The sequence below is a fragment of the Aptenodytes forsteri genome, unplaced genomic scaffold (assembly GCF_000699145.1).
Source record: "Aptenodytes forsteri isolate BGI_AS27 unplaced genomic scaffold, ASM69914v1 Scaffold54, whole genome shotgun sequence".
Classification (NCBI taxonomy): domain Eukaryota; kingdom Metazoa; phylum Chordata; class Aves; order Sphenisciformes; family Spheniscidae; genus Aptenodytes; species Aptenodytes forsteri.
The window spans coordinates 2353827-2378203 of NW_008796044.1; the positions used below are offsets into that span (position 1 = coordinate 2353827).

General features: G+C 45.2%; 1 protein-coding gene across 1 annotated transcript in view; it reads left to right on the plus strand.

Annotated features, from left to right (window-relative positions):
* The window catches only part of LOC103904482 (rho GTPase-activating protein 7-like), a 63199-nt gene extending 39051 nt beyond the window's left edge, over positions 1–24148 (plus strand). The window contains exons 2-11 of the mRNA XM_019473835.1: positions 8332–8403; positions 9965–10046; positions 11493–11556; positions 12805–14153; positions 14609–14779; positions 15496–15655; positions 17092–17290; positions 19045–19264; positions 21106–21220; positions 24052–24148. Of these exons, the coding sequence (XP_019329380.1) occupies positions 8332–8403; positions 9965–10046; positions 11493–11556; positions 12805–14153; positions 14609–14779; positions 15496–15655; positions 17092–17290; positions 19045–19264; positions 21106–21220; positions 24052–24132 (2513 nt within the window). The 3' untranslated portion in view covers positions 24133–24148. The remainder of the gene's footprint in view (positions 1–8331; positions 8404–9964; positions 10047–11492; positions 11557–12804; positions 14154–14608; positions 14780–15495; positions 15656–17091; positions 17291–19044; positions 19265–21105; positions 21221–24051) is intronic.
* Positions 24149–24377: the final 229 nt, after the last annotated feature.

The window sequence follows — 24377 nt, forward strand, 5'->3', positions numbered from 1 at the left end:
GGATCAGACATGGGCTTTAATCACAGACCCCAGCTCCTGTTCTGTTCCATCTAAAGTCAAAAAGAAAAAGTCTGCTGCTCGGCACGGTATCTCCTCTGCAGGATGCAATGCCAGTCTTAATTTTTTGTGTGCAGGGTAGAGGCAGCATTGTTCTGGGTATTTGTTAGGAGGGAAAAAATGGAACAGTAGCTAATTTTGTAAAAATTTGAGAAATCCATGAAAATGACATTGGCAAAATGTTGAAACATTGAGGTGAGCTTAGCCATGAAGTGTTGCTTTGCCTTCAGTTACTCCTTCACTCTGAACGAATGCAGGTAATCGGAATGAGGTAACTATTCTGCATAGCCAGATACGCTGGGTAGGTAGATGTCTATGAGACATCCGTCCTGCGGTACAGACGGTGCAATAGGGTGCCGTACAGCGTGTTCACGCTGCGAGGAGAGGTGCCATCTGGAGCCGGGAGGCAGCTGCAGGCCAGCCGAGCTAGCTGTGCCATGTGGAGAACGCTACCGGCGTTGGCGCCCGAGCCTGCTCCAGAGCCCCGCCGTTACCGTCCTACAGCGACCGCAACTTGGAGCGCGGGGTGGTAGAACAAAGCGAGCGCGGGCACACCCTTGCACAGGGTGCCCCGCCGTGCACAGGTGCCCTGGCCCGTGGGCGAGGACCAGAGAGGCACAGAATGGCCACAGAATGGGGGCACGGCCACGGCCATGGCCATGGCCACAGGCGGGAGCGGCGTGGAGCTGTCTTCGGGGGCAGGGCTGTGAGAGGGGGCAGCTGTCCTTTGGGGCAAGAGGGTCCGACTGGTAAAGGCCGGGTCACGTACATAAGAGGAGTAGGTAAGAGGAGAGGAGAGGCCCGCAGCGGTGGGCTCAGCTGGCTGTGCTGTGGTAGCTGACATCCTTGGGTGAGAATTCAGGTGGGTGCTGCAGAGACCTTCCGTTCCTCTTTAATATTGCTACTTTATTAGTACGACAATAGTTCCTGGGCTGTCTACACTTCAGATCATGCTCTTCTAGTAGCTGTTGCTTTTGCTTCATAGTTGGATGCATTTAGGAAACGCTTAGTAGATTTTCTGACTTTCCTGCATGTCTCTGAATATCAAGAAGCTTCGTCAGGGTATATTGACCAAGTAAAAGATTGTCTGTGGACCTGGACTCAACAGCTGTAAGCAGGCTCAGCACAGCATACCCGCAGCAGGGCTGAGAAACTAGATTTCTTTTAAATATAATCACTTACTGGCCAGTTGGGTTAAATAGTTCCTAACATGTAGGTTGAACCTATATCACATGCAGTGCTATTACTGGCATTTTGTAGAATTAAGGAAAACTTAGTGCTACACGATGAAAGAGCAGGGGCAACACGCTTGTTTTGGTTTTTGCTACTTCTGTGCTATAGGTTTATTGATACTGGCTCTAGTGGAAGCAAGCAGTTACCCTTCCTGTTACAGTTCCTCCTAGGAATTTTACATCAAATATTTCTCAATCACGTACAAAGGTCCTGTAAAAAACCCAGCCATAAGGACCTGCCACAGCCAGGAAGCACGGAGACGCAACGTATCTGGGATTACACTGCAGGGAGCTAAATCCTAAATCCCTTGCTCCATTTACTTGGACAGAGAAATGTTGTATCTGTTCCTGTTTCACAGCCAGCAAGACCGAAGCACGGAGACGCAACGTATCTGGGATTACACTGCAGGGAGCTAAATCCCCTGTCTCTTGCTCCATTTACTTGGATAAGAATTTTCAAGTGTGGATTTGGAAATTAGAGAGTTACGCTCTCATTTCTCCTAAAGCCGATCGGAGTTAGATACCTAATTCCCTTGAGCCCTTTGAAATTCTTGTAGAGCAAACACTACCTTCTCTAACTTATGTAGACGCAATTAAAAGATCAGCCAGCACTGTCAAGCTAGTTAATGTGGTCTGCAAAGAAAATGCCTTTAAACTTGCCTAGGTCCCAGTAACCAACATGGGAGGCTAATGACAAGGACCCGAGTAAAGATCCTAATGTCAGCTTGGGACTCCTGGTAGTCAGCTTGGGAAGCTAATGCCAAGGAGCTGGATAAAGATGCAATCAAAGTTGCCACAAAGTACTGGGATACATTGCCGTTCCCAGCTGTGATAACTGAAGAGTTGGCAGCGGTTCCAAAACACCAGCATGATAGTAAAGTAGGAATGAAAGGACAAATATTTTGGCCTTTTCATCTTCCAGACATTTATATTCACTATCTGCGTGGAGCCTAAATTATCCTGGAAAAATTCCAAGCAATAATCCTTTTTTTTTTTTTTTCTCTTTCTCCAGTGGGTTAATATAGTACAATTAAGCTTTTCTATTTTGCATTTCACAAGGGACAACAGAATAAACATTTCCACTTATTTATGATCCATCTCAGCTTTTGGAGAGTTTGACAGTTTTACAAGTCCCTGACTGCTTACCCTGGCCAGTGCAAACACCCTGCTTTGAAAGCATCCCATTTGAGCCTTCAACATTGAGTGGACAACATGTTCAGACTCTCCCTTTAAGTAAGAGGAGATAACTTACTTAAGAAAAAAAAGTTCTTGAAAATCCTGTCGCAGGTATAATGCGGTTCCGAACATCCTCAGGACATCATAGTTCTAGCGCAGCAAATGCATTTTTCATAGAGCGTGTATAAAATGAAATACCTTATTAGCAGCTGTAAGTCACAGGGTAGTAATACAAATTTTTATAGCCCCAGGAAGATACACAGACCAGAAAGATGCAATGGGAAACTCGTAATTTTATCTTCAAATGGACCCTGAAAAAGCCTTGTCGCTTCCACCACTGCCAGCACAACCGACAATGACAGGATCTAAGTCACTGCGTAAAGGACTTGCCAGCTCACAGACGACGGCTCGTGAGCTGTAAGAAAAATGCATTGCAGAATTTGACATGTGGCTGCCAAGCACGCCCGGTGCTTGTTGACTCCAGTTCTGGAGGAGGCCTCGGGGGACGATAGTTCGGGATTGTTGGTGATGAGAGGAGGCAGCAGCATCTCGCTGTGCTGAAACAGTTGGCTGTGCCGTGCCACATCAAGCAGGTTTTGAGGCGGGGGCTCTGGGCGTCTGCTTGTCTGCTGTTGTAGGAGGGTTAGTGCCATGTGGAAAAAAAATCTCCCTGTATAATGACAGAGATTGGGAAAGAACAAAATTCTTTGGATTTTTTTTCTGTTTCCTTTCAGATTGGTGTAATATGTAGTCAAATAAAGTCAGAGTCGGTCCTACCCTCTTTTCTGTTCTCCTGTCTGTACTCGCATGGCATGGGGAGGAGAGGCTACGTGAGTGCCTCCTAGCTGGGCATGCTGAGAAAATCTGTTCCTTTTTGCAAGCACTGCGCTTGCATACTACAGAAAAGTGGACAAGTAGGGTCCTGGAGTAACCTAGGGGTGCTGCAAACAGCAAGAAAACCTCCCAAACTGTTTGCTCGCTGGCATGGTTTTGGACGATTCAGACTTAAACGCAAATCCCTCTAATGAATTAAGACCTGATCACCATGTGATTCTTACCTTTCAAAACTGGAAAACTATTTTATATGAAGACAGAAGTAAAAGTAATGCATCTACCATGGTTTTAAAAAATATCCTAAAAAATTACTTTGAAAATAGGAGAGCTACAGTGAGACCTCTGTGAAAAATGATACATTTAGGCTAAGGTTCCATACTACGCTGAGCTGCCCTAAGGGCTGCCGGCCACCGGTGGGCAGTTGCATACTCCCATGCCTCTCCCTGCGTGTGCCCACCGCTGCCCTCGTCCCGCCACTGGTGCTCATCTGAACGTGTGGTAGCCAACTCAGAAAGCTAAAGCATCACAAAGCTGATCACGCCACAAAAAGTGAATCGTCTCCTGCCAGTTTGGCTGGCTGGGCCTGCTCGCACAGGCGCAGCAGTGGTGGTGAGGAGGGGTAGGAACATGCAGTCAGGGGAAAGGAAAGAAACAGGACGCCTGCTTTGGCAGCAGAGCTGTGCAACTGAAAAGTCACGCTGCGTCCTGGGAATAAGGTTCATTGTACTTATGCTTCCAAGTAGAAATTTGTATCCTCCCATTTTATCTAAAGGAAGTATTTTTAAAAATGTAAGGTACAATTTGACACTCTTCTTTAGTTGAAGTTTGTGATGATCTTGTAGTAAGACTGACTGGCCTGTTTCATATACAGCTTCTTGCTGGTTTCAGTTGCTGCCTCTCCCTTGTTTTGAGGTACAATTCGACACTCTTCTTTAGTTGAAGTTTGTGATCATCTTGTAGTAAGACTGACCATATGTTTCATATACAGCTTCTCGCTGGTTTCAGTTGCTGCCTCTCCCTTGTTGTTAGGAAAGTGCTGCTTCTTGTGAGGAAAACATCTCAGAGAGAATGCCTAAATCTCAGCACAGATGTCTTTTCATTATTGCAAACGTTCCTGTTAACATTGATGTTCATTCTGATAGGGGTTTAATACACGTTGTAGCATCTGGTTTCTAAGTACCTGATGAACCTGGGTTTGCTCTCCAGTCTGCAAACAAGATGATAGTGCTCAGATGGGGGAACGCAGTTTTGCAGGTCTTAAGCCCAAGTGGATGAAGGAGAGGAGGTGTCAGCCAAGCTGATGTAGATAGTGGGGCTCCGGAGAGAAGGGGTTAGCAGAGCACAGAATGGCACCGCAGTGGAGCAAAAGGAGCAGCAGCCGTGGAAGGCAAGCTTTGCTGGGGGTTGTTGGGACAGGCAGGCTGCGGCCCAGCCATCATTTTGAATGCTGTTTTCACTGGGACTGAACTGAATCCTCTTCAGCACAGAACGGACCTGTGTAACTAGTACAGCCATAGGATTGCACAGGTCATCTACTTGTGTGTTGTTTCTCATAAACATCTGGTAGTAACCTATCACCCATAGCCCATGGGGAAACAGCTGGCTTGGCATGGAAATTTTGCTGGTATCCTCTATTCTAAGAGAGAATATTAAGCTTTGGAGGAAATGATTTTTTTTCGTCTACTTAATTATGAAATCAGCTCATGAGAAGGAGGTGACATGTTTAGGTTGCTCTGCTATTTCAGTTGCGCATAGTGCCCAAAGGATCTGTTAAAAAATTGTCATCCTCTTGTATGACATCTGGCTCGCAGGCAGATATGCTGCAATTGCAATTTGTATTTGGGGGTGCTGCTCCATACCAGCTTTCTGCAGGCTCCCCCATTTCCAGTTTCTGTTCAGGAAGAGCTAACTTCTCTCCAACAACCGCCTGAGCAGCTGTTCTAACATCAAGAAAAACAAAGCAATTGCTATCAGCTTGTGTTTGTTAGTACCTCTATTTTAAAAGTTGGTTGGTAAACCTGGAAGATTCTTTTGTAGTGACTGTGTGACTACAGAAATGGGAAAGCAAATTCTAACCAGTCAGTGAGCCTGGCTGGGAAGCTGCATGTCATCATTGCATGGCGAGGCGGAGTAGACAGGCTGTGAAGCCAGGGTAGGATCAGAAGCTAGGAATGGGTCTCTTGCACAAATGGCTCATCTGTACTATTTGTCTTGCCAAAAAAATAATGTGAGGGTCCTTTCAATAGCCCCAAAGAGTCTTCAAGAAGATTGTCTCTGCTTTTCGTGAAGGAATCTTACATAAGAAACTGAACTTTGGCTGCTTTTTAATGCATGCCTTAAAGCATCATGCAAGTTGCCAGAACGGTGATCATTACTTTAGCACCTCCATTAGGGCAGGATTTATAAGCATCTGTTGCACATTTGCAACAGTTGCTGCCCAAGGTGAGTATGTTAGTGTTAGCCATTACTGCCACTCATGATTATTGCTCTTCTTTTACATCTCTGTGACTTTTATTCCCAGATCTTAAGAACTCTTCAGGGTCCCTGACGGAGAGCACTGCCGGGGTGCTTCATCTGTATTCTGCCGTTACTATCTAATAAGTTTTCACTTGTCCTTCAGGCTGCACATGCCATAAAAGCAAAGCAGTCTTGCACGTCAGTACTGAGGGCAGCCCTATGGAGAGCAGTTACTTCCTTTTGAGCAATTAGTTCTTTTTTCCTTTTTATTTCTTCCTCTCATATTGATCATTACCATAGGAATACAGGCTGGTCTGGGAATTTCCTTTCATCAGAGTAAAATTCCTAAGCATCCATTTTCCCTTCATGATTTCAGTTTCCAGTAGGATTGGGAGGAGGCAGCATAGACGTCCCTGAAATACAGCGGTATCAGTAGGACACTTTTGGTAGTTATTTTAACAGTGAAATAATCGCAGCAAATCTAGTGGCAAATAATTGTAGACATGCAGGCCAAGAACTTAGTAGTGCTCCATGTGTTGTCTCCTAACACAGCAGTGGCATTGCACCATGGGACTGCGCAAAGGTATGTTAAGAGGCCTGAAGATTTATGTTAGCAAAGAAGATTCCCCCAGCTCCTGTGTCCTTGTCCTGTGGAAGAGGCCACCTCTAAGTGTGAGAATGTCATTGTATTTTCAGTCATATTCATTGAAAATGTCATCACTAGCTGCAGAATATTTTCTAGCCTGTTCTTATTTGCATCACTGTTCATGGCTTGGTTTGCTCTAAATATAGAGTTGTAATTTTAACGTGTTGGCAACTGGGGAAGCTTCAACTCTTACACAGTCACTCTCCTGTGTGAGCTCAGGAAAGCTGTGCAAAGGCTCAAGTTGGCTAGTTTAAAGTGAGGTCTGGAATGAGGACAGCTATAGTTTCTCCACAGCTGAGCTGGTGAGTGAGTCTACTGGGTTTTTCTAAGCGAAAATCACCTTGTCGTTGTGAAGACTTTTAGTGTTAGACTGGTCATCCTCCTGAGTCTTTTCTACAGATTTATTTTCTTTCCTGTTTTGCTCTGTGAGTACAATGCTTGTGTTTTATCAGTCCCCTCTCTTGGTATGCAGTAAATGCTGTGTTATGATAAAGATTATGATAAATTATGGCACTAAGTGTAGTAATAAATGTAGGCATAGTGTATATAGGCTATTGTGGAAGAAATTAGTTTCTGTTCTGCGGTTTGGAAAAAAAAAAGAGTCATGCATCTGGGTTATGTAGAAATATCCTTATCATCCTGTGGTATCGCTTTATTCTCAGATGAAAAAGCCATAGAGTTTTGTGCAGGAAAGCCTTTGTTACGGATGGCATTGTCCAAATGAATCAAGTGATAATGGAAATAATTTAAAGTTTAGAAGTAGAATAATAAAATCATGGAAGTTCTGTAAGTTTTTTGATGAGTTTCTTCAGTCTGTTGCACTGAAGTGCAACTGAGAAGTTAGGGCAAAGCAAGCAGTGAATTTGAATAGGTATGTATGTGAAGTGCCTTAGAATCCTAACCTTGGAGTGTACGTGTAAAGAAAATAGTTTTAAGAAACAGGTCTGTTCCTCTAGCCTAGCATGTGACATTTTAAGGTGCTTTAAAAACATTTCTCTCTACTGAGCATGCTTGGTTTTAAGGTACTTTTATAACATTTCTTTCAAAGAAGTCTTTGCCTTTTGGTTGGTGTCTGTTGTAACGTGTGCTGGAGTATAAGCAGACATACAAGAGGTGTAGTATGGGAATCCTCTCCTCCTCAATAGACCCAGTAACTTCTAGTATTTGCAGAGTTTAGAGCCTGCTGGTATGTACTCATGCTAAACATGTTTATGTTTCTGAGGCATCTGGTGAGTGTTCTGTGATTTTTGTGAAGTTATATTCTGCTCCTGCTCCTGTGGGAATGTTACAGTATTGGCCATAGGGCTTTATGAATTGTCACAAAATGAGCAGTTGATTCTTGACATCTGCTGTGCTGAAGTGACTGCCAAGTTGCATTGGTAGTTGGCAAGGAAATAAATATTGATAGACCCTAGCAACAGGTACTCCTGAGAACTCTTGTTCTGGGAATGCTTAGGCTGTGTCCAGTGTTATTAAAGTTGTGATAGCATTTTAAGTTTATTTATAGGATTTGTTTGTGTCTTATCACCATCTCTCAGAACTGGAATGCATGAATGGGCTTTGCTGCGCGAGGGCATAGACGTGTATCATATACCCTTCTCTAGTCACTCGTTTCGACATATAACAGATGCTTCACTGTCCAGATCTCAGGGGTAGTTGATGTACACCGATGTATGACATCTCAAGTATGTGCTCGTATCTAGACTCTCGTATGTTTGCTATCTATCCTATGTTGGAATGACTACTCCAGAGCAATGTACATATAAGTGCGTTGGATACCAGAACGTCTTTCTTTTTAGTAATATACTAACAAAACATTCATATACAAGATCCTCTGAGAATCCACCAGATAAAATTAGCTTGCTTATATTGTGAAAGCACTGACTCTTGTGAGCACTGTAAGTGAACAATTTTATGTTCTCATTGCAGGAATTGAAGCCAGAGAAGCCTGCGACTGGCTGAGAGCTGCTGGTTTTCCCCAGTATGCTCAGCTATTTGAAGGTATGATCCCAAAGACTTGTCAAGCAGCTGACACTGAATTCAAGTAGAATTGTTTACATAAATAATCTTTCAGAACCTGACACTTTTGATGGAAGCACTTCCAAATTCTGTAATATCTTCATGCAAACCTGTAGAAAAATAGTAACCTGGTGTGTCTTCTTGCAGAAGTGACATCTTAATTAGCTTAGCACGGACTCAGCAGAATTCTGTAAAGGACCAAATCTTTCCTGGTTATTGTTAGACTGCAACTCAGTCAAATTTCTGCTTTTGTGATTTTTAGTTGCTTATAATTTTCTCAGGCCCTTTTCCTTGGAGTGTTGGGGTTTTTTCCGACTCGCTGATTGCAACCAAAACTCATCTAAGGCTCTGTGGTCTTGAGCAAGATTGTTTTCTATTGAAAAAGAATGTTGGAAAAATCATCTTGCAATCATAAGCTTTTAAAACAGATACTCAGAAGCAGCCAAACAATGCAATTTCAGCATGTTTTCATGTTGTTAAAGCTACAAAGAGTGCTTATTACTTGTGCGGGAGATAGGGATTTGTTGAGAACTGGTCTAATTTTCAGACATTTGTGCTTATACCTTAAAACTGTTCTTCTTTAAAATACGTTTATTGTTACAGGCATTGAATGTAACAAAAGCTAATCTATTTTTAAGAGAGATTTTATCAAAAAACTAGAGTTTTGATAAACGTTAGAACGAACGTTTGTTAGACGTTTGTTAGAACGAACAGTAACTTCTCCATACTCTCAAAAAGAACGAACAGTAACTTCTCCATACTCTCATTCCCACCTCCCCTGTTCATTGCAAAATTAAGAATTGGAAGTCAAGCGACAGAGCCAAATTTGGAAGCTGTATGCTATGAAAACATGATGTCTCATGGAAATGCTTCCCGTTTGACTACAGTAGATTTTATTACATCATAAGCTGTCAATCCTACAGCTTGTTGGAAGCATACATTGTCATGCTTCTGGATAACGAATCCTCTCTATTACCTTGCTGTTTTTGCAGTGTCCTGACTTGACTAGGTAAATTAAGTTTAAAAAGTAAGCCAAGAAAATACTGATGGATCTCATCGGTTCCTCATCTGCAAGGCTAACTCTCAGAAGCTGGATCATTGAACTCTTCAGCTGGTGTATCGATTTGTCAGGCTCACTACACCTCAAACAGCATATGTCACGTGCTGCATTGTACCTTACCACCAGCGAAAGCTCATGTAAAACTCCTAGTTTTATACTGTACTTGGAGGCAGAAGGTGCGGCAAACCTAACCAAGGCAAAACATTAATTTTGTATTTCTTGGCTATAGTACTTAGTCACTGTAAGCAGCAGTGAAACGCAGCAAATGCTTGTCTACCTGTAGCTAATAGCAAGCGAATACCTACATTTATTCTCCCACTTGCTCTAAGGAACTGGTCCTCACTTACTTGAAGGACATTTGTGTGAATATATAACTATAGAAATAGATTTAGATTTATTTCACCTATGATGATAAATATGTTGCAAAATTCAAAGTCTTTGCAATTATAACTCAGATTTCAGATTCAACTTCTTTGTTTACAGATATGCAGTTTCCTATTGATGTAAAAACTGTGAGGAAAGATCATGAATTTTTAGATGGAGATGCAATTGAATCACTATTCAGGTAAACATTAATTATGAATCATCTTTAATACTCCATAGTTATTTGTCATTCATCTTTTCACGCCTTAGTTTTTGTCAGAGACTAACAAAGTCATCAATGCTACGACTGAAAGAAAACACTTGAGCACATACTTTAGTACCACTGAAGCTGGTTGTTTTAAGAATTTAAAGGTAAAGTAAGCATGTGTCTGCACGTCTTCTTCAGCCAAGGTCTCAGTGACCTTATGCTAAGCATCAAATCTGTATTTTCTGTAATGTGAAATGTCTGCAGGCTGAGAAAGAATAATCAGTTCCCTGCAAGCATAAGGTAGCACGACAGTTTGCTCTTTAGAATTGCATATTACAGAGTGCAGGGATTTCCTCTGACTAGTGATCTTCCCCAGAGCTGTTCCAGGAGATAAACAGCAAAACCGATCTGCACAAGAGATACGTTTTCTGTTTTGTTTTCCTGACATTGTTTTTGAGTGAGAAGCAAAGGTATTGATTTGAAATTATTGTTTTGCCACAGCTGTTCACAGCACACAAGTGAAATTGCATCATCAGTGCAAAGTCAAACTCATTGCTCTTTGGCCTTTCCCAACAGAAGTGTGCCAGGATAGTGTAGAGGCATTCTACTTCACTACTCACTGCAGTTATTGAAGCCTTCTCATCATGAGATTGTTTAGCAGGTGAAGTGAACTCCAGACTATCCATGCCACACCACTTGGCCGATCCAAGGGACGCAATAAGAATTTCTAACTCTTAAGGGACTGGAAAGTTCCTCTTCTGGCGAAGTGGTTTGGTCCTTTTCTGTATTGTTAGGTCACCTGAATTCAAATTCTGCTTGTAACAGGAGCACCAACAGGAGCTGTTTGCATATACATCTCTAATGCACAGCAGATGTTAGAGAACTTCGGATGTGTTTTGTTTCTTGATATGACTTCTGTCCTGAGTGTTCCTTGAAGGCTGTCAGTGTGCCTCCCTATTGATGCCATATATTTATTTGACAGTTAAGTGACTGACTAGTTTGGGGCCTTATTGATTCCACAAGTTTTAATTAAAATGATAGATAATAAAGTCCTTCCAAGGATACAGGTTAATGACTTCATGGGTTTTTTATTTTTTTAAGAAGCTCACTCAGACTTTCTTTCATTTTCAAAATCTTAAATCAATATACAGTTTTTAACAATCATTAAAGCTCATTGTATGATTTTTAATTAACTGATTAATTATGGCCCTCTTCTCTAATTTTAAGATGGCAGAGCTGGAACTGTGAACATCATGGGGTTGTCAGTTGGCGTTGTTTTTAGCAAAACGTATGGAGAACCTCTAACAGAATGTCAGTCTTTGACACCAATAATGAAGACTCCATCGTAGAAGTTCACAGCTGGTTTGGTATATGTATGTTTGTTTTTAAGAAATAAAATAGTTTAAATTTAACACTTCTGCCTTTTTTCTTATACCCTAGACGGTTGAACACATTGAACAAGTGTGCATCAATGAAAGTGGAAATAAGCCGTCAGAGGAAACGGGTATGTTTATAAAATACTTGTAATTTTCTCATTAAAAATGTGTTTCGCTATTATATCAAAAACCTGTTTTTAAAAGGCCTATAAAGGACTAGCAAGGTCTGGACTTTTCTTCCTATTCTTTTCCATCCTGCAAAGCTCTTCCATTTGCATTTTCCACTGAAAAACATAGCAATTGAATTTATGTAATGTTCATTTTGTAACTTTGTAAGGTAGGTTAGGGGTGTGTTTTGAAACAGTTTTTAAAACTAATTTGACACATATTACCGTCCAATAGTTGCACCAAGGCCCCACCTCAGCATGTCTTTTATTGCTTTCCTAAGTAGCTTCACATCTTATTTAAGGCCTGAAAGTGAAATTTCCTCTTATTGACTGAATGAAGGGTAAGAAAAATTAAAATGGACAATCCAGATAGTGTCAGCCAATGTCAAATGACCAGCCAGTAGAAGCTGGATAGGTTTTAGCTGTGCTGGCTTTGTCCTCTCCTGCAAAAAAGTACTGTAGATAAAACAGAGTTACAGCCACATCTTGACCGGTTAACACCAGGATTGTAAAGCCTTTTAGGTACCATGGATTAACTGCAGGACCAGCAAGAAAATAATGTCAGATTTTGGAAAAATGTCTAGTTTTTTGGCAAGTTCCACTCTGCCATCAGGAAAGAACGGGGCAAGGGAAGGTCCACAGAGAAGAGACAGGTCATTCCCGTCTCTCTAAGAGTTTGCTGGCCAGGCACTCACTTGGAGTGGGGACAATACAGCAAATGGAGCACCTGGGGCAAATGGCCGGTGAGGCTGAGGTCTCCAAGAGGGTGCGCCAGATATTGATGCTGCCACAGTCCCACAGCCAAATGCTTCTTTACCTGAAAATGGATGAGGTTTGGTCACAGAAGCATGAAAGAGTGGTTGATTTGTTTGGCTTTAGGAAAGGCCATGTAAACCCAATACAATTATCTTTCAAAACCTCTGGATTTGCCACAAAACAGAATTTTTCATCCTCAGATCAAATCTTTTCCTGTGGTAAACTTACCAGATTTGTCAGCATGCTCAGTAATTTGTCAGCACATTTTTCAACTAACAGAACAGAACTCAGGGCAGACCTTCAGTAACTGAATGGTCACATTTCCATATGTTGGTCTAGGGGGTTTTGGAGGTAGGCAGAAAAATTGTCTCCTTTTTTTGTTAACATGTTTTGATAATTTGAAGTTTGCCAAACTTTGCCCTTGAACTGTACTTTTGTTTTTTTCCTTCTAAGAGTGATGACTCTGAAGATGATGAACCTTGTGCAATAAGTAACAAATGGGCTTATGAGAGGTGCAGTCAGAGATGGTCTCGTATCGAGAGCCTAGAAGGTTTCCCAGGAGAGGAAGGTGCTAGTGCATCAGTCCCAAGCAGTCCAATACTGAAAAGCATCAGCAACGAGGCTTCTGTCTTTCTGGATCATGGCGAGAAACATGATGTGTCCTCAATTCACAGTACTAGCAGTGGTGACAGTGACATTGTTAGCTTCCCAAAACCTTTTGAAGATGTGGAAACCAGCACGAGTTCCTCAAGATGTTCCTCAATTAAGGTGGCTTCACTGGACTCTACCTTTAGTTGTTCCCCTCCCCCCAGTGAATTTTTAAATATCACCAGCGAGGAGAAGCTTTTGGATAAATCACCAGGTAAAAAGAGGAAGAGCCTTCTAAAGAAAATGGAGAAGTTGCATTTAAGGAGCTGCAACTTAAGGAGTGGTCAGTCAAAGGCCAAACCCATAATAAGTGAACCTGTTCTTCTGGAGGGACTTAATGAAGAAAAGATGAAGATGCTGAACTGTGTAAATATTTCTGACCTCTCTGGCATCCAAACAAAGAACAATTCTTCCTTTTCTCTACAGAGTTGCAATAGCAGCAATCGGTCTGAAAATAGCAGCACAGTGAGCACTCCAAGTCCTGCTATAAAACCACGAAGCCACTATGAAGGAAGGGGGGTGTATGCAGAGGACTTGGATTCTAGCAAGCTCTTGCTGTGGAATGATCTATCTCAGCAAAATCTAAAAAATGACATGAAGTTACGAATGAACCAGATGTTTCAAATACCACAAGGCCATAAACCTGGCACTTTCCCCAAAGCACTTACAAACAGTTCCCTGTCTCTTGTAGACAACTCTTCCGTCAACTGGAGAACTGGGAGTTTTCATGGGTGCAGAAGGAGCCAGAGCAGAAGCGGTTCCAAGGACTCCAAAGCCCCCAGGAGCCCCCTTTCACGCACAGATAACAGGCTAAGTGTATATGACAACATGCCCAATATTGAACTTGATAAGTTGGAGGCAATAGAAGTTGGCGATGATGATGTTTTTACAGAATTGAACAATGTTATAGAAGATGTCAATGGTCTCAAAAAGTTGGTTGATCAGTGGACAGAGAAGTACTCAGATGATGTGGATTCTGACTTTGCCAGTGACTTGACCTCTTTGTATCCATCCTCACCTAAAGAAATCTGTCTTGAAACAGAGGGCTCAACAGCAGACCTCCCAACCACTGAGGGAGGGAGCAGCTGTGAACTGGGCAAGGAGATCAGTTCTGCAGACCTGGCATACGTGACAGACTCTAAAAAGACCAACAGGTCAGCCATCCTTGGGTTTCTCTAGTAGGCTGCCCCTTGGGAACATTTCCCCATTGGTTCTCTCCGCTCAAAATGTAATTGCTTTTCCAGAACAAAGTAAGTCTTAAGTAAGTCTGTTCTGGGTAGCAGGGTCTGCACCGCTGGTGCCAGGTACTGCTGGTCTGTAGGCAGTCTGGTATCTACATCTGCTCTGACCTCTGTTGAAAGTAGGGCGCTCACAACCTGCATGAGCACTTAGACATTTGGAATCAGACTTTATGGCTAGCTTGCTGTATTTCTTACTGAAACATTTTGTATCGCCAGAGTACCTCCTGGATGGGAAGTACCTTGTTTAAATGCAACTAACCATGTGGTGTTTGGGAACTGCAGGTCATTTAGAGTCTTCACAGATGCAGGCAGAAAACTAACAGGGACAATGGAAATAGTCCTAAGCTTAAACAGTATTTATCCCGTAGGCACGGGAAGCAACACTGGTCTGTGGAAGAGAGCGTGAACTTGGAAAGCCTTCCCACCCAGACTGATAGCCCGTCAGCTGCCCAGCTAGCCCGGACACAAAAGCTGGCTTTGTTGAAACTCACTGCTTTAATGGACAGATACTCCCCTTCCAGTAAGCAGGGTTGGAACTGGTAAGTTGTCTAATATTAAAGCAACCTGTGTTGGAAAGAGAGGGTTTGATGTAAGCAGCTGAATTTCCTTGTCTGCCTAGATGACATATGTTCAAGATGAGGAATTTCATCCTGTTAAATTGCTGGCAGTTTCATGGTTATTTCAGTGGCTCCAGGATTTCCTCTGCTATGGACTGCACTTTTGCTCCTCGCTGGTGGTCATGTTGTTACTGATTTTAAAGCACGTTATAGTTTCCTCTTTAAATTTGCCCATTTGCAGGGCTTTGTCAGAGCTCCTTCACAGAGATTGCAGGACCTGAGGTGAGAGCCGGCTGGACTGAGAATCCATTTCTTCAGCATCAAGTCCCAGTTTGAACTAAAACAATCACAAAGTCAGTCACTCGTAGGACTTCGAAATATCAGTTAGCGTCTTGTGATAGGGATCTGGTACTTGAATGTAGAAAGAAGTGAAAAAAGCCTGCAGTGTCCTAAAGGGATGGAACATATTTCACATGAGGATGCTTTATTAAAGCTAATTTCAGTTTTGAAATGAGGAAGTCAGTCCTGTAATTGCCCTTAATGATTTTCTCTCTATCTTACGATGCTATGTGTACAGGCATGTGGCAGAATTAGGGGATGTGGCAAGTATAACTAAATCCTTTCCCATGCATGTAACTGAAGTAGCAGGAACTGTGCTGGAGAGCTAATGAGTTGGATGCACTGGTTTTTGTTTTCAGGTCCATACCAAAGTTCATTAAAAAAATAAAAGCCTCTGACTACAAGGACAAAAATGTGTTTGGGGTCCCTTTGCTCCTGAATGTTCAGCGAACAAGCCACCCATTGCCTAACGGCATACTGCAAGCACTGGACTACCTAAGAAGCCACTTTCTTGACCAGGTATGAACTTGAGGCAGCCCAGGGCAGCTCTGTTCCGTAAACGGATCTGCTCCAGGGAACCAGTCTCTGCTTCCAGCCTTTGTGAGGGACTTTCTTGCCTTTTAAGGCTCTGAATAGGCAGGAAGGTGTAGGTCTGAGCGGGTGGCCTGCGAGGAAATACCAATGCTGTTTCCTTCTGGGAATGCCTTTAGTCCTGTATTGTATTTTTGTGCCTTGCCTCACTGAAATCATCTGCAGCCAGTTCTCTTGGTGCAGGCAGTCAAGCTGTCTTCTCCTGGTGAGGTAGCATGCCTCTGCTCCCTTGGGAAGTAAATCTACCACACAATGTTGTTATTCCCTCTGTTCTGTGGTTGCTGGTAGTGCCAGAGCTAATTTAATAATTAATCTTGTTTCAGCTGAAATGTACCACTAAGCAGAGATAAAACATATTACACCAGTGCCTGTAACATCTTTTTCTGGATCTCAAATCCGTATTTATCCACTAAGTGGAGATGCGTGCACGGCAGTGAAAGCGTATGTTACATATGCTGTTTCTATAGCATAGGTGCAGAAATGGGAGACCCCATGACATAAGACATGTTAGTTAAAGAAAGGGCTTTCTTTTTTCTGTGCTTTGCAGTTGTATAGGTGTTATTATTATTATGCCAAAGCACAAAAATGTGTGCATTCCGTGAAGTTACAACGCAGTTTGGTGGCACAAACTGGAGTGTGAACAGTCAGTTTCTTATGAAGGCACTGTGTTTCATTTTGAGGTCGTGGTATCTATTCAGTTAATATAAATAAAACAATGAATGTAAATACTGTCTCAGTGGCACACAGTGAAACTTTCAGCAGAAGCTTTGTTGAGGTCAAGTTCATGGGAAACTTCTAAATCCAGGTTTTGTCTGAAACGGGATTGACATTCATATTAAAAATAAAATAATTTCCCTCAGAATGGCAATTGGTCTTTGCCAACCTGTAGACGTATTAGATGCATCAGACATATCAGATGTTAAACCCGAACCTGGTGGATCTCACAGTCTGAGTTTGTTTGCTCCACATGGGCATCAATGTGCATTTGCTTTTGGATGAACACACATTGGTGCGCTAGAAGCTTGCAGTTCTACTGTGTGAACATAGCCTGCTCGAGCAAACTGACAGATGGCAATAGTAATGATTTTAAAAGTAAAAAAGAGTAATTTTGCATTAAATAAAAAGCAAGCAAACAAGCATGAAAATTGATATGTCTTTCACAGCTGGTTCTGTGGGTGTCGGTCATGGTATGCCTGGGAGGAATATCCGTGCTGCTTCTAATGATACAAAAATATTTTGGTGTTAGATCTCACTACCATAGGATACCATTAGCTATCAAAGGAACGTGAAGGATCAATCATTTGTCAGAGGTTTGATTCCTGATGAACCCTCTCTTTGTCTTTAATATTTTCTTTTACCTGTAGGTTGGCCTGTTCCGAAAATCCGGTGTTAAATCCAGGATTCTGTCTTTAAGAGAAATGAACGAAACCAACCCCAGCAACGTATGTTACGAAGGGCAGTCAGCATTTGATGTGGCCGATATGGTGAAGCAGTATTTCCGAGACCTTCCCGAGCCTATATTTACTAGCAGGCTCTGTGAATCCTTCCTCCACATCTATCAATGTAGGTCACAAAAGCTATAGTTTTCCAGTTCCTTGAATATCTTAATATTCAGCTGTACAAGGCAGTGGCCAGACTAGGACTAGGGCCATGTCCCCTTGTAGTCAGAGGAGACAAGTCAGGCAGGACGTCTCTGAACAGATGAGTTCGTTGTGGCTCTAGACTTAAGAGCTTCCCATCTGCATGCTATGGGCCAGCTATTTCCTAACATTGTGTCTTTTCTGTTCTTTGAAGGATGAGTGTAATTACATAAATTGTAGCAGCCCTCCTAAACTGCGTTTTTAAATGGTCATTTCCTTTTGCAAAATTAAGAAAGAATCCAGTCCCCTTGTTCATGGTATGAAGTAGCTCCTTGTGCAAGAAGTCATGTTATATTGATGAAATTTCTTTATTAAGGTGCCCAAGCACAGTTGCTGTGAAACAGCGTCTGCGCCTGGAAACACCAGCAACTTTCTGCCTGGGCTCTCACTGTTGAGAGCATCCTTGAGACTCAGCCTGGAAAAGAAGGAAACGTCAAGCTGAAATCTATCCTTGAACATAGTTTTAAACAGGTTCCATCTCCGGTACTTTGCCCTCAAGGGATTCACTTTCAAAAAGCAGCTGGTTTGGGGAAGGAACTTGCTGTAGGGGCTTATGATGATGTTGCGACAGGGAAGTTTCTTCTTGAGAAAAGGTTTTGAAAGTCAAAGTATGGGATTTCTGAGTGGACTGGTTTTTAGCCTGTTTTATGTGACTTCTATTGACATGAGTACATGAGCTGCTGCTGTCCTTTATATGGTGCAGGTTCGTGAATGTTTGGTTGGGTTTTATTTTTTAACCTGTCGGGCTTTTAGAATTTTGTCTGAAAATGGTTTGTTTATTTGTTTGAAGCAAGTTTTCTTTTTGCATCCACAAATCCTTTTTGTGAGGGGGTCCACAATTCCTGTGTCCTATGGATGTGGAACTGTTTTCTTCCATTTATTATAACCTGGCCACTGTCCACCTCCCGTCTCTTGTTTTGGGAAAGAAACAGCAAATGACTGAATTCTACTCACCCTACTCACCCGTTTTGTGCCACATGTGACTTGAGCAAGTGCCGTGATTAAATTACTGTCTTCTGGAGATAAGAAATATGCTGCTTTCACCAAAAAGCATGTTTTGTGTGGTCTGCGTGTGTGCTTCTACTTGAAGGGAAAGAGAAGTGATCTTCTACCCTTTGTAGTGGTGTAAATTGGAGAAATCCTTATGATGGGGGGGTGCGTGGCAGGTTGAATCATACCTACGCTCCTGCGGGAGCTGTTTGGGCACACAGTCTCACTGCGTTTCAGTGTGAATTAAAATCTGTTGGCAAAACATTGTTCTCTCAATTGAGTTATCTGTGACCATCTGTTCTCTTCATGCCTGAAGCTGAAAGGAAAAGACAGTAGAGCAGCTATCTCCTCCAAAGTATCATTCCAGAGTAATATTTTATGGGGAGACAAGCCCTTATTTGGATTGTAACCAGAGCCGGTTCAGGATACGTTCATTAGCATGGTGTTCAAGGTAAATCGCAAGTCAAGCACCAGCATCACTGGGTGTGAATGTGCATCTTGACAGGCAATAGGAGAAAACTGTACTCGTGTGATGTGACTGTGATAATGGCCCTTGTGTTGTCTGTTGCGAGCTAGAGCGACAGGAAAATAGATGAACCTACAGTTTCAATACCCTGCTTGGGACTCTGTTGATGGATGCTTCCTCTGCAAGTCACATGTGATTTTCATCATTTTTTCTGTTTTCAGACGTGCCGAAGGATCAGCAGTTTCAGGCTGTCCAGGCTGCTATTCTTCTTCTCCCAAAGGAAAACCGAGAAGCTTTGAAAATCCTCCTGTTCTTTCTACGAGATGTGGTTGCTTTTGTTGAGGAAAACCAGATGACCCCAACCAACATTGCTGTCTGTCTCGCACCTTCTTTGTTTCACCTCAACACCCTGAGAAGGGATAGTTCCTCCTCCTCCACTAGGTATTAGCATCCTAATGCTGGCATTGCTGCTGCCCATAGTGTTCTTTGCTGGAACAATGTCTTCTGTAGCTGGCCTAGGATCAGTGTCTGCCTTTAAGGGAGAAATAGTGTATGTGTTTTGGGGTTTGTCTCAAATATGGTTGTTCAGGCCCAGCAGGAGCTGACCACGGTGCACGCAGCGATCCAGCAGCTCTTTGTCCAGTGTAAAGAACAATGGTGAGGCCCCGTTGTCATACTCCTGACTCGTCTGCATGCGAGCTAGCCTGCCTCCCTTGCAACTCCTGTACTCTTTGCAGTTGCCCACAGGTCCAGCTGCCCAGGAACCCAGCACGTGGCCCACTGTTTGCGTTAAGGTGGTGCTGGCCATTGAAAACGTAGCTCCTGCACTGGCAGCCTGAGCCCAGGTGCAGCTTTAAGGCCCTGCAGCTATCTGGCAGATTGTAGCAGTTGCTGGCACTAGTTCTGCTGGGTGATAAGGGGGTTGTTCCTGCCAAACCGAGCCACAGGGATTCTGTAAATTTATCTCAGTAAGTAGAAGTATCTGGGTTGCATAACATCCCCTGTTTGTACGTGCAGGGAGGAAGGTGCCCTTGGGCCAAAGTAGACAAATAATCTCTGAGTGCATTCATGCCTTATCTGGTCTTCTGAGGCAGGGCTGTTTGCTTTACTCCATGCTCCTGTGTATGGACAAACACGTATCAGGGTAGAAAAGGACAGTTGAGTTTGATGGAAACATTGTGCACCCATCAGAGTAGCAAGTTCATCACCTCACATGGGGATCTAAAGATGAGGACTAGTTCCAGAGCAGAAGCTGTCAGAAGTGCTATTGGCATCTTTCAGGATAATAATGCAGGCTCTGGATAGCACAGAGAGGGGAAAGAAAACACTAAGGACTTGTCTTTTGAATGGTACAAAGCATCTGGAAATGCCAAAGCGTAACTAGAGCCTAGGGCTGCCCAGCTCTCCCTGGGCTGAGCCGGCACATGGCCGGGGGCCGTGTGGCCATTGCGAGGGCAGCTGGGGATGCGACGTCCTTCCCAGATTGCAGTTGTGTTTGAGCACCTGAGAATCGTACTTTGGGAGTTGTACCTCTTTGGTTTACATAAACATTATGCTGAAATACTAGGACCAAAAATAGAAACTGTTTTCTCTTTGTTGTCACTGTTTAGAAGCCAGGATGCTTTGAAGCTTTAGCTTTTTTGTAACTGGGCATTAATGCCAGAGTGCAGGGTTCCGACTTCAAAGGGCAGAAGCTGACAGGTCTGACTTTGAGGAGCAGTGCTGAGGACTCTTATCTTCCACCCAATTTTCAAGCCATTTGGCAGGAATGCACATAGATAAAAGTATCAGAAGCCAGGATTAATGATGTCATATGATTATGAATTAAAAGAGGGGACTGCTTTTGAATCGCGTTTGGTGTGGTTTGGGCCAAAGGATTTAAAAGGTTCTGCATAGGCTTTGCAGAGTATCAAAGGAGCTTGATATTTGAAGGCTACGCACAAATCAGTTTGGAGTCGTGGCTGTCTTTGGCCAAGTGTGTGATGACGTGTTTGGGGAATAAAAAGCCTTGACTTGCCTTTCTTGGGCATACATTACTACTGGTCAGTACTGCCCCGGGCACTTTCGGGGTGTGCTGGGACAGAATGCTGTCTATGGACCTTGCTGCAGTAACCGGCAGGCATGAGCCCCTACATGGCACCTAAAGGACCTTCAATGCAGTGTGTTTTTGCCGAAGCTGCCGGTTTCCAGCCCCGAGGCAGGCCAGCCGAGTAGGCATGTTGTACTTGCGGTTCACAGCACCTTGCTCACAGAGTCTTCCTTTCGCCTTCCCCTCTCCGTAGATCTAGTCAGAGGAAGTGCAGCTTGGGGAAGCCAGACCAGAGGGAGCTGAATGAGAACCTGGCAGCAACGCAGGGCTTGGCCCACATGATAATGGAGTGCAACAGACTCTTCCAGGTACGTCACTTGCTGTAGCAAAGCAAAAGCCCTGAGCGGCCTGATGTAGGTGGCCTGCTTTGAGCAGCAGTTTGGACCAGAGCCCTGCCGAGGTCCCTGCCAGCCCAGCTGTTTCTCTGAGCCTGTGATAGGTGTGAGTCCTGCTGACACCAGTAGAGAGAAAATTAATGTCATTGCAGATTTTACCGCAACTATTTGTAAGGGCTGTGAGAGCATTCCTCCATTTCTCCCTCCAACCCCCAACTGCTATGGGAGCTTGACTCCCTGGGCTTGGGGCCAACTTAGAGCGTACCCGTGGGGCAGAGGCTGCCATATGCTCTTGCAGGGAGGCCCCGGCCAGGGCCGACCATCCCTTCTTGTGGGAGTAGGTTGAAGTTGAGGTTTTGCTCCTGGGGCCTGGCCGGAGCAACAGCCATGCCTGTGCTTGGCCATGGACCCCAGTAATCGGGATCCGGAACTTGACCCACAGACTGACTTCCCGGCTTGATCTCGGCCTTTCCTCGTCATTATGGACTTGCCTGGCGATCACTAGGCTGTGGCTGACCCTGGTTGCTGTCACCGGACCTGATCCTGACCTCCCTTGCTGACTCACATTCCTGGCTCAACCTCAGACCTCATCACCATGGACGTGTCTGATGATCTGGACTCTTGGCTGACCCTGGCTGCTGTCCCTGGCCCAGCTCAGGTACTGTGGGACCGGGCGGCTGTCCTGCCAGCCCTGTTACCCCACTCGACTCCCAGGCCCCTTCCCTTGGGGGTGCCGCTGGTCCTTGGTGCACCCCGACAGTCAGGTCGGGTCTTCTCGCACTCTGCTCCAGCATCACGGCTGGGCAGGAGCCGATGCCCCATGGCTCCCCTGAACTGACACATGGCCCTGCCTCAGGGCTCCCCCAGCACCGAGACCCCCAACCAGCCTCTTGCTTCTGAGTGACACCCACCCCCCCAGCCTAGCCTGGGGTCTGATCTCCCCATGGCATCAATTCCCAACCTGGCTAGGGCTCCTAAGTGACACCCTTCACTCCCAGCCCAACTGTGGGTCCCCATTTCCTCAGTGGTGGCCTGAACCCCTCTGCCCAGCCCTAAGGCCCCTTGGGGTGTCCTGACGCCTGCTGCCTGCCCCACACCCTACAGTCAGCCCTGGCAACATGGGAGCTAGCCCCATCCCTGCATGGCCCCCCCAAAAGAGCCCCACAGGGACTCTGAGTGGCCCTTGGACCCCCGGACATCCTGCATGCTCCTGCTACGACCAGGGCGCTTCACAACAAGCACCGCTGACGCCATGCCTGTGAGCTGTGGGGCTGCCCCTCACCGAGGGGTGCCAGGGCCCTGCTGGTGTGCCCCTGCCCTGCCAGGGGAGGGGTTTGGTGCCAGCACCCAGAGACCGTCTGGAGAGGACTGTCCCCCTTCTGCTGGTGACCTCGAGGAGAGGCTGCAGGCAGCTCCGTGGGGTGGCCTCACCATGCCCATGGGACACGCACCTGCTGCTCTGGACCTGGACCCCGACGCTTGGCCCTGCCCTGTCACTGTGGCCGTTGCCGGCCATCGCTGGACTGCGGCTGATACTGGTACCACCACTGGACCTGACCCTGCCTGGCTTGGCCTCGTCCCCGCCTCGGCACTGATGGATGCACCTGCAACTGGGACTCTCGATTGGTCGCCACTGCCATTCCCGGGCCTGCCCTGCGTCTCCCTCAGGTATGGTGGGACGGGGTCCTGGCTGGTGAGCCGCTGCCCAGCCCTACCCCATGGTACTGCACTCAGTGCCCCAGTCCCCTGGAGCAGCCGGCCCCTGCTGCTCCCTGACTCCATAGTGGGTGCTCCAGAGGGGCCTGGCCTCCTGCCTGACCATGGCACGGGTGCGGGTGCATGTGTGTGCACAGGAGATGGTCATGTAGCACAGCACATGGTTTGGGCAGTTGGTGAAGCCCCCAGCACATATGGATGTCATGCTGTTGCCAGCGTGGCACCAGAGCTAGGTCTTTGTGGACATTGTTCAGACAGCCATCAGGAACGCATGTTTGCACAGGTGTGTGCTTGTTTAAGTGCCAGACCCATGCCCATCAGGTGCTAGGCGCTGTCTAAGTGTCATAGCCGAGCCCTCCCTACAGCTGTCTATATGGGAAAGAACCTGGGACATCAGATAAATAGATACGTGTATCTTTTGTATCTATGTATCTGTATATACAGATATACATGTATATGTACATATACACACACACGCATACGCCACTGAGCACCTAAATCAAGTGCAACACCTACTCTCTAGTGGTAGCAAAGCTGCATTTCTGTGCTGCTCTACTTCGCACAGTGCAGCTTCCAACAAATCCCAAAGCAAAGGCAGGAGCCATGGCCCGCTGCCTTGTAGTTGGCCTTGGGGTAACTCGAGATCGATACGCACCCAGCGAAGACGTTTGCCGACTCTGTAGGGATTCAAAACATTGCTGCTGCAGGGAAAGGCATTTCCCTTGTGTCATCCTCTGAGGGAATGAAGTTAATTGATCTGCTCCTCCCCTGGGCTTCCTGCTCCTCCAGGTAAAACCGCTGCCTGCCTGCCTGCCTACACCAGCATTGCTGGCAGCTGATGGTGCTGCTCCCACAGCATGCAGCCGAACACTGCTGTCCTCTGAGAGGCACTCAGGAAGCCGCCCCTTTTTTGAGGGCTGGTACAGGCCACCTGCACGGGGCACTGATGCGGATGTGTGTGCTTGCTTGTAGGCGGCATGCCCCACAGCCTGACTCCGTTGTCCTGGTAAGTGTGTGTTGTTTCACACCTCCCTGGTGTGTTACATTAAAGTTCAGTCCTTGAGTGTGACGTTCAGTCTCTTTTGCAGGTACCTGACTGTTGCCTTGATCAGCTCACTAACAACTTCCATGAGACAAGCATCCTGAGCACCGGGGCCTCACACTGCTAGGCTGGGATGAGACCGCTTGGCTCCCTTGAGAGCTCTGTGCTCGGCTGAGGGATGCCAGATCAAAAGCTGGGTGATCTGCTCACACCTGGCAAATAAGGTAAAGAGGACGGTGGGAGTCATCAGAGTTAGGTTGGCTCTGGCAGTGTGGGTGACTGCACTGTGGTTGGAGGGTTTCCTGGAGGTGCTCTTGGGTGTTCTGACTTCTCAGTCCTTAAACTCTGCAGACTGAAGCAGAGCAGGCCTGG